The sequence below is a fragment of the Rhipicephalus microplus genome, chromosome 6, assembly GCF_043290135.1.
Source record: "Rhipicephalus microplus isolate Deutch F79 chromosome 6, USDA_Rmic, whole genome shotgun sequence".
Taxonomy (NCBI): domain Eukaryota; kingdom Metazoa; phylum Arthropoda; class Arachnida; order Ixodida; family Ixodidae; genus Rhipicephalus; species Rhipicephalus microplus.
In genome coordinates, this window is record NC_134705.1 from 142462205 (window position 1) to 142472293 (window position 10089).

Consider the following 10089-nt stretch of genomic DNA (forward strand, 5'->3'; position numbering starts at 1 on the left):
CTCTTCAACGAAAACGGGGGGATAACTTCTTCAGGACATCTATAAAGTTCGCTACCTAAACCTATAGCAGCGGTACGCGGGAACAACGCCCAAGTGAAGCGGCCATAGAGAGCCTTTGCAGTATAGATGAACTTACATAAATACCTCTCGTAGCAGCTGCACACACGTGTGTATGGTGGTCAACAAGTCTTAAGATAACACCAACGTACTTGTAGCTCAGTTACCCTATAAAAAGCTCGTCGTTAGGATTAGCCATCTCAAGAGCTTCAACGTCGGTGCACTTCAGTCGAGAAATCCTTCGTACCTAACTATATAGTAGGGGTTTTAAGAATCTACATCTTCTTTAGACTATCCAAGGTTCAGCTCAAATGAACTACCACCGCACATTCACTCGCTACTCTTTAACGTCTACTGAATACACTATAGTTAGGAGAAGAAAGAGGAAGCAAGAAAAAGAAATCGGGGATCCTTTAGCTTCGCTTTTAAATGTTTAACACGATAGCGATATCGGGTCCCTAGAGAGCACTTTGAACCACTTAGTGGATAGTTTTCATTTCATGCTATTACTAGAAAAGTATAAGTTTTGTGTTGCTCTAATGAAATCGATAAACTTAAAAGTGGCATGTGTCAGTGAAGCCTTCACATATGCCTGCATTACGTGTAATGGACAGTATGCTTTGAACAACGAGCAATTATGCGTGTGAAATCTTTTTCTGAATTTAGTGTACGTGAAGCTAGCGAAACGGCTGTGAGCATACTATGAGCGTTATATGTTGTTACGTTCTTGCATGACAAGCGTGTCAAGATTATCCTGTTTTGCACCAGTCATATAGTTAGTCATCCATTGACATCACGTAACACCAAATTTGGTATGTGCGGAGCTAGCAAAACGGCCGCGAAAGCATGATGAAGGGCCCAATATACTGCAATGTAGCATTGACGCGCGCGCACGCTAGGCACAGTGACGCTACCTTAGCAAGACGCGACCAGCATCCGTCGGCGCGGCCTGACGGCAACTGGCACGAAAGGTGACATGCTGAGTTTAGGCTGTTTCACATGCCGAGACTGCAGCAAAAAAATCGTTCCCGGTTCGCTCCAATCGCTCTGTTCGCAACGGCCACTAATGGCGGTTTTGTTTCACATGGACCGCGAATTTCGCTTTTCAAATAAACCGGCGAGAAACGTTTCTTGTCGCCATTCGTTGTGGCAGACACTAGAATTTTTCATATTTGATATAACACTATGTGCGTTATAATATAATCAAGTTTTCATGAACGGTAACGAATAGCACTTGTGTTCGTCATTTAAGAACAAGTTTTCAATCTAAAAAATTTTAAAATACACTACATCGGCCATTACTAAAACAAACACGTCGACGCTATTTCAACGGCTTGGCCGGCGCAGGCCTTCGACGGGTCCCGACCAAAAATCGCTCCCGCCGCTGCGATCAGAGCGAAAATTTCCAACATGTTGGAAGCTCGCCGCGGACCACGGCGGCGGGAGCGAACTGGCCTTTTTTTCACTGCCAGTGAATTTGCGCACAGAAAATCGCTACTTTTTGTGTCATGTGAAACGGCTTTTTCGCGCCGGTGCGTTACGCAGACAACACTGCGTCTCCGTCTTTTCGACGGAGGGACGCTGGACGCGTTGAAACGCTCATGCGTCAAAGCAACACAGCCGAGCGCGTGCCTGCGAGTATGTGGCAGGACTGGCAGCTGGCATGGCAACGCTGGCGTGACGTGACGAAATGAACGCCGGTGAGCACGCGCACACTATCACGCTGAAATGTATTGACGCCTTGACTGTGGCATGTAGTCATGTTCTTACATAACACGCATCCCATCATTATCATGTTTGCACCAGTCAAATACCTTCGTCATCCATTGGCGTCACGTAATACCAAATTTATCATATGCGAAGCTAGCGAAATGGCAGCGAGCGCATCATCAGTGTGACATGTAGTCATGTTTTTACATGACACGTTGTCGTGATTATCATGTTTGGGTGTGTCATTTACCTACATCGTCTGTTCGCGTCACGTAATAGAGAGTTAGGTACATGTGAAGCTAACGAAACGGCCACGAGCGCATCATGGGCGTAGCATGTAGTCATGTTGTTACATGACTGATATATGACTGATATATGATTGTATATGATCTTAATACGGTGATGTTAAGCCATACCAAGTTAGGCATTGATACCATTATCGAAACGGCCAGGAGGGCTAAAAGTAGTAGGTGGCTGGATAGATACGCTCAAAGTCGCCGAAGTTCGCTAAGAAATGCTTCGCATTTAAAAGACTCCAGCACGCGGAATCGAACGTGAGACCTCCACGTCGTGAATGCGAGACGTAAACCACTGGGCCACGAAGTAGTACCTCTTTCAACGTTTAAACGACAATCTATTTATATCAACCACTCACCGCTGTTGGTGGGCATCTCGGAGGGGGGAGGACTATCATGTTTTCAGCATTACAGCAAGATGGCGCAATGAGCACGCGGCGGCTCTCATCTCTCATGCGTGCTTTGGCCCATGGAGAGGAGGGGAGTGGACGTTCTCTTGCGCGCCCTTATCTCCCGGTGGGGCGGATCACACTCTTGGCTGGCGTTGGGTTTGCATTGAACGATTCTGTTGTAGTTACGAGGCACACAAAGGTCACTGCTATCTTTCCATAGCCTCTGTTTGTGAAAAGGGCGCTCTTCAGACACAGCGAAGTAACAACTTAGACGCTTATTTGCGTTCATCTGTGGCGCAATTATGTAAAAGTTCCAAATCCGGACAAAGGCGGTCTCTTCCATTGAGTCGCACGCGATTGGCCCATACAAGCTGTGACGAATGCTGTGACGTTATGAGTGACGTGGACTGGGGTGTCACGTGGCTCTTTTTTTTTCGGTTTTCGGAGAAAGGCGATGGAACGGTCGGAGAGACTGTCCGAAAGCAACCGGATGGATTGAAATGGCTGCAAGGTGGCCTGGATTGGATTGAAATGGAAAAAATGCGCGACTTTTTGGCACCGGGGCACTTAGACAAAATGGCGTTTCCCACTGACGCGGTACTTCGCCTTGCCTGTGCGGTAGCTTTAACCGAGCAGAGGCGACGACGCGAGGTAAAAGATGCATTTGAAGAGTTCAGCGAAGAAGAGTTCCGGCAATGTTTTCGTCTGTCCAAACGAACAGTGCGTAGCTTGTGCGACGAACTTGACCCTATCATCGGATGCCAGCGAGCCAGTGGCCTTTCCACAGAGAGAAAGGTGTTGTGCGCGCTGCGATTTTTCGCCACCGGTAGCTTCCAGAAGAGCATTGGTCGCGAGGAACACATCGGCATGTCTCAGCCGGCGGTGAGCAACACCATCCACGAGGTGACGGAGGCGATCATTACCGTGGCTGCTAGAAAAAGGGTGGCGGACTTCCTACTGACAACAGCTGCTAAGGATGAGGCAAAGGTGGAGTTTGTGCTACGCGGTTGCATCCCAGGGGTGCTGGCGTGTGCCGATGGCACGTTGGTCACCATTCGCAAGCCAGAGGGATTCAGACTGGCCGACACGGCGAGCTTCATGTCCAGAAGGGGCTATTATGTCCTGAACGTCATGATCGTAAGTACTGTTAGGATCGTTTATTACTCGCCCTTCGGAGCAATTGTTCAGTTGTGACGCCAAAGCTGGAAAAAGTAATAATGCAACGAATGAAAAAGAACCTGCAGGGAATTGGGTGCGAGCTAGATGGTGGCTCGCAAGGCCTCGGTAATAATAAGTGGCAAGTGTTTTGTGCGTGAGCCAGTTGCCGTTTTTGCACTGGCATGCATACGCAATTGAATTGTGCATTTTAGAGGTAATCGGTAATATGGGCAGCAGACGTAGCAGAAGTATATACACGACAGGGAAGTATTTCCAACACGAAAGTGCTTACAATCTTCACTTCACTTTATTTTCCTTAAAGACCTCGCACTGGAGGTATTACATAAGGGGTGGGGTTAACACACATTTTTTTTACAAAATAGTGGCTACATACATTTATTGAAAAACAGCAGATTTTAGTTTTACCGAAAATGATGATGAGCAGGTGGTTTCGACGATATGGCGGGGCAGGCCGTTCCAGTCAACTGATGATCGACAAAAGAAAGATGCAGAAAATGTTGTAGTGCGGCTGCGTGGACGAGAAACTTGCAAGTGGTGCCCTGTGCGCAGCGATGTGCGCGGTGGCGGGGCCAAAATATATGGGGCATGATGAAGCGAGCTGTAGAAAAACTTGTGAAAAAGGATTAATGAATCAATGCGGCGCCGGTATGATAGCGTGTTTAAACCAGACTGAGTTTTTAGTAATGATATGCTGATGTTATAGGAATATGACGATTGAATAAACCTTACTGCGCGATTCTGAATGGCTTCTAGAGTATTGATAAGACATGCTTGATGAGGTGACCATATGGGAGAAGCGTATTCTAGTTTCAGGAGTACGAGTGACTTATATGCTAGAAGTTTTACGTGGCGTGGTGCATGACGCAGGTGGCGTTTTAGAAATCCCAGGGTTTGGTTGGCCGAGGCGGTAATGCATGCTATATGAGGCGACCAGTTTAAGTCATGTGAGAGTGTGACACCAAGGTACTTGAATGTATCCACTGTTTCTAATGAAGTGTTAGCAATAGTGTAAGGTGTGTATAATGGCTGAAGACGGCGAGTGAAACATACTACCTTGCATTTGTTGGGGTTGAGGGTCATCAGCCATTCGTTGCACCAATCCTGAATATTGTTGAGATCTTCTTGCAGAATAGCGTGGTCAGCATTGTTAGTGATTGTACGGTAGATGACACAATCATCTGCGAACATTCGGATTTGAGAGGAAACATGTAGAGGGAGGTCATTTATATAAATAAGAAACAGCAGAGGGCCTAAGACGCTGCCCTGTGGAACGCCAGATGTTACAGGGAGGGGGGCGGAAATGGAATTATTGATATGTACTGACTGTGATCGGCTAGCAAGAAATTCCTTAATCCAATGGAAAATATCGGGATGTAGATTCAACTGAGAGAGCTTAAGTAACAGCCGTTGGTGGGGTAACTTATCAAAAGCTTTTGCGTAATCAAGAAAAATGGCATCTACCTGTTTGTTAGTATCGAGGTTGATGTGCAAGTCGTGGATGAACATGGCAAGTTGCGTTTCGCATGAGAGGCCCTTCCGGAATCCATGTTGAGATGCGTGAAAAAAGTTGTGCCTGTCAAGAAACTGCATGATTTGCGTGTAGATGACGTGCTCCATTATCTCAATTGGACGAGCTGGCTTTGGTATTTACGAGTGTTCTTTCCCAAGAGCAACGCGTAGCTTTTCACTTATCGATCATTCAGTGAAAGTCGAAGCCATGTGTACAGCAGAGGTGGGGTCGTTGCTCCCACCCTCCCCCCTCCTCAGTGTGCTACACCCTGTGTTTCCTTCTAAGTAAAGCTCCTTGTACCAATGACTGTACTAGTACGCATTGTTTCCTGCATATGCGTAGAAAAAAGGGATTTATTCTGAGTATAAATGCAGTACTATTTTATATCGCTCCTCATCGCAGATGTGCAAAGCGTGGCTGCGCATAATTGTCATAAACCCATGATTCCCAGATTCGTGCCACGACTCCTGGGTGTGGGAACACAACCCACTGCGTGCACGCCTAGCTGCACATCTACAGCCTTGCGAATATCTGCTTGGTAAGTATTAATGTGTACTATCTGGGCAGAGCACTCAGCTTTTATGCTTACATTGCAGGAGACGCAGGCTATCCCCTCAAGCCATGGCTCCTAATTCCAGTCCTTGGCAGTCAACCGTGCAACACTTCCGAAGGCCGATACAACAAGGAGCACGCATCCATGCACAATGTTGTGTAAAGGTGTATCGCCGTGTTGAAAAGCAAGTTCCGCTGCTTGCAGCACTTTCGAACGATGCTCTACAACCCCGATCGGGCAGCGCAAATCATCTATGCTTGCTTTGCTCTCCACAACATTGCGTTGCATGCAGGCGACTGGACCTTGGATGAGTATGTCGTGGACATGCCACCAGCTGAGGATGACGATGGAGAGCCAAGGGGGAGCCATATGCTCACACCACGCAACGTGCTGCTCAGAGACGGCAGCAGCGCTGTCTTGGACCTTTTTTGAAGTACACAGGAACGGTGAGTTTTCATGTTTTCATATCCCACACATAATTTATTTACACTAATTCTAGTGCATCTAGACATGAAAGGGCTGTGTTTGCCACATTTGAATACACAAAGTACTTACTTGTGCTTCAATATGAAGCAAGGTGGCAATGTCAAAATGCTGCATTTTCTTTAAATGGCACATGAAATATGCAACAGAAACACCCTTTTTCATATTAGCGATCACAGTCACAACAGACTAGATTGGAGCAAGCATATATGAGCGGCACTCTGTGCTGAATGTTGCTATCACAAAATTGTGCGAACAATGCAGCAACGTCTCAAAATTCTTTTCACCAGAACGCATAAAAATCGAGATTCTATTAGTAACATGTTGTATGAACACATGATACATAAGTCCATATCTTGTCATAGTGACTGACTACAAGCATTCAATTGTGCACGCCAGGCTTGACAAGCAATTGTGCTTGTCAAGTTGTGCTGTTTTTTTGCTCATTGTCCTAAACATTGTGTGAATGTTAAAATAACATTTAATTTGAATGCACGACTGCAGTCATGCTGCAATGCTAAAAAACATGCAAATCAAGATGGCAAACAACAGGCGAGTTGTTTTGATAACATACAGCATGAATAATTCGCTCAGTTATCTCGCGGCTCCCAAACCATACCACGTTCGAAATTTATTCCCGCATATAGTCGTTTACAATGAAAACTAGATGAAATCAATCACTGGCATGTTGCTGTGATGACCATTTTCCTTTGTGAAACTCTGCGAGATGACCACTTACTAGCTTAGCGCTCCCAAACAAGATTCGGAATGTAGTTGTTGCATCTTAGCCTCATTGTGCTGAAATGAAAATATCACAGTGAACTGCAAACCAGTGTGATGCAAAAAGATATCACATTACTACACTATGTGGTAATGCTGAATAAAAATCACAGTGAGCTAGAAAACACAGTGGGACAATACAAATATCAAAGAAACATTAACAGAAAATGTCAACTATACACTCGTGGTCTCCGTGTGAATGACTAGACACCTTTGAAATGTGGGTAAAAAACACTGCCACTAGAACAGCTCGAACATACATTATGAAATGCATATATCGAACATAAAAAATGCTGCACTCCTTATACAAAGTAAATGCTAACCTAAATCTAGTAATATGTACTAAATGCAAACAAAAAACGAATAAAATAGAACATGAACAGCAACACGTAAACATATAAAAAACACTAAACCAATTATGAATGATAAAAAGTTGAAAACATGGCGAAAAACAAACAAAAATATGTGTATGTCTCCCGAAGCGTATAAAATTGAACATGAACAGCAGCACCTAAACACATTGAAACCGACAAATCTATAATGAATGATGACAAGAAAAAACATTGAACACATGACGAAAAATTAAACTAAACCACGTATCCCTTTCTCGCAGAAAGCCCTCAGCCATGGCCAGTGCCCTCCTGCACCGCTGCCGCCTTCTCCTGTGCCGCTGCCACACGCCGTGCTGCAGAAGCGATGCGGGTGGTTGATTTTTCATCTCCCACAGCACCTGCGATGAATCGTCATGGTGTAAATGTTTAAGTGAGCTGCCGGTAAACCCTTAACCATCTCGTGGCTGGAAGCTGCTCCTGCTGCCAAGAATTGCAACGGACACAACAACTTCCCCTCACTTGAAGATCAACTGGCCTGATGGCATCCTTTGAAAGTGGGAAGCTTTGTGTACAAGCTATGCCCTCCTCGTGCGGACCTACAAACATTTGTTGAAACTGCTCTTTATTAATGTCCTCAAATGCATCTCTCACCATGAAAGAGCCCCAGGGCTAACCAACCTTTTGCCCGGCAGTTTATCATTGCAGATACCCGATACCATGCCCTCAATACAATGCATGGTTCTTGTTTACAACCCGAGTTGGTTTCAGTCATCATAATAGAACATGGAGAATGCTTATGCCCCTTATGTAAAATGTAAACAAAGGGTCTACTCACCTTGAGCACCTTGTCGCCCTGCTCAAGGTTCCAGTCCTGCACTCAATAAAGCACTAAGTTCTCAGATGCTTGCGTGTTACTGTGTCACTGCCATCTACAGCCGCTTCAGTGGCCTCCACATCCATTTCCACTGCAGCAGTGGGAAGATTCGCCTGCTGGAAAGTGTAGTAAGCATGATCTTTCAGAAAGTGGATATTCGTTACTCTGGCTATTTTGCAACTTTAAGTACTAAGCATCTGCGAAAATGTTCTGCAGCTATTCAGTGGTCATTGATGTCATGTATTACAATTTTAGTGCATGCACTTGCCCGCAGTCATTGCGTGTTTTATGATAAATTAATACCCCTTGTACAGCAAGGGCTACAAACTGATATTTTAGTTAAACCTACCCACTTTCGATTACTTTCTCGTGTGCTTTATTCCCGTTTAACAAGGTTCTGCTAAAGGCACCCCTTCAGATATCAAACTCTGTCATGGTACCGCTCAGGAACCCGTGATACTGCGGCGGCAGAGTGCTTACCTGTTGATAGGTGAGACCAAAAACGCCACTGAAGCGTGTCATTCCAGTCAACTGTAGAACTCGGTCGCGGAAGCCAGGCAGCCAACCCCCTACAGTGCCCCTGGAAATATGCACTAATGTCACAGAACAAATTGCCCGTGCCATTCGACGGTCACTCACGTTTGTGCGTCTCTGATGGCGGCGGTGTCACGGCGGGCCTCGTGCACCGGCCTGCGCCACCAAGCCTGCCATTCCTGCGCAGGCACTTCATGGTTCAGCGCGTCGCTGAGCTCTTGCCACAGCCGCCGCCGGTCGGTGATGGTGACGCCGTGCCGCAGCTCGATGGCATTCGCCACGAGCTGGGGATGTTCGTCCATAAAGGCGAGCACCAGCGCGCGCTGAGCCTCGGATAACGCCGATGAGCCGCTGCTGCTGTTGAGTACTGGTACAGTTGACCTCCGCCACGATTGCGCTCGACTGAGCCAACAACTTCGGAAGTTGCGCCGTTTAGGTTTGTATAGTGGAGGAGATATGAAAACAGTAACTGCTTGAAACGAGGTTGTACTTGGCGCCACCACGTACCGTCCCGCTAAATTTAGCGTTATTTCATAACTGTAACAAGAAAAATACGTTTATATTGTGCCGTATTCCTTAATAAACATTTGAAAACTTGTGCCAACACAATTTGATAATGACTAATAGTAGTTAAACATTTTTCAACACGTTACAAACACTTTTCACTTTGCTACACGGTCCCCAAGTCCACGTCAAAATGATGACGCGAGGCTTCATTTCGCTCATTGGCTGTTCACTTCTCTTCGTCCTCGCGACCGCTGCGGACCGCCCATTTTTTGACGTCACCGACAGACCGCCTCCGTCCGGATTTGGAATTTGTATATAATTGCACCACTGTAGCTGTGAGTACGTTTCGTGCTTTATTTGTGCGTGAGAAACGCGGGGCACGTTTCGATCTGCTTGCCATTCTGTGCGTGTCCTTCCAATTTGTTGCTATCGCGTTCATTGCTTCGCCTTTGCGGCAAAGCAATGAACCACATGTTCTAACCACATGTTCTGGTGCCCGAAGGCAATGTGCACTTGTACCACGAAATATTACTGAATATTACTGTAATATTACATGTTGTATTGTGAAGCCTGTGTATAGAACGCGTGTGTTCATGAAGCCTAATTTTTATTTCACTGCATCTCCAAGCAGATGAAGGTATTTTAACGGCATTCACAAGCACAGTGTGAGGTAGAACACCTGCTTATCAAGGGTGACGGCTTGGTTTCAACCCTCACTCGGCTCCGGAAATCGTTATTTCTTTTATTTATCATCTTTCTCGACGATTCGGTCACGCACAGATGACTTTCCGTTCACTAAACAACGACGCCGACACCACGATTTCTGCGAAAGGAGCTCTTTCACAGAGAAACCTCTTTTCTGCTCTTTTCTGGGGCTCTTTC

The 10089-nt window shown here is 46.0% G+C and overlaps 1 protein-coding gene and 1 long non-coding RNA gene across 3 annotated transcripts; one reads left to right on the forward strand and one right to left on the reverse strand.

Annotated features, from left to right (window-relative positions):
- The first annotated feature begins 5582 nt into the window (after positions 1–5582).
- LOC142765577 (uncharacterized) lies at positions 5583–8193 on the forward strand. Of its 2 annotated transcripts, XR_012884321.1 has the most exons (3): positions 5583–5682; positions 5741–6143; positions 7574–8193. It is a non-coding gene; the product is annotated as an uncharacterized LOC142765577 (long non-coding RNA). The 2 variants fall into 2 exon arrangements; XR_012884320.1 differs by having other exon boundaries at positions 5589–6143.
- LOC142765576 (uncharacterized) lies at positions 7556–9058 on the reverse strand. Its single transcript, XM_075866782.1, has 4 exons — positions 8806–9058; positions 8647–8746; positions 8128–8282; positions 7556–7690 (listed from the first exon to the last, which is right to left on the reverse strand). The coding sequence occupies exons 1-3, from the start codon at positions 9000–9002 to the stop codon at positions 8181–8183; spliced, it is 399 nt and encodes a 132-aa protein (XP_075722897.1). The 5' UTR covers positions 9003–9058; the 3' UTR covers positions 7556–7690; positions 8128–8180.
- Between the last annotated feature and the right edge of the window lie 1031 nt (positions 9059–10089).

What these genes read in the sequence shown, in the direction of transcription:
- LOC142765576 (XM_075866782.1), bottom strand. Translation starts at nt 9,002, where the DNA reads ATGGACGAACATCCCCAGCTCGTGGCGAATGCCATCGAGCTGCGGCAC. An exon ending in GCCATCAGAGACGCACAAAC is followed by an intron (nt 8,747 to 8,805) that starts GTGAGTGACCGT and finishes GCATATTTCCAG; the next exon opens with GGGCACTGTAGGGGGTTGGC. An exon ending in TTGGTCTCACCTATCAACAG is followed by an intron (nt 8,283 to 8,646) that starts GTAAGCACTCTG and finishes TACACTTTCCAG; the next exon opens with CAGGCGAATCTTCCCACTGC.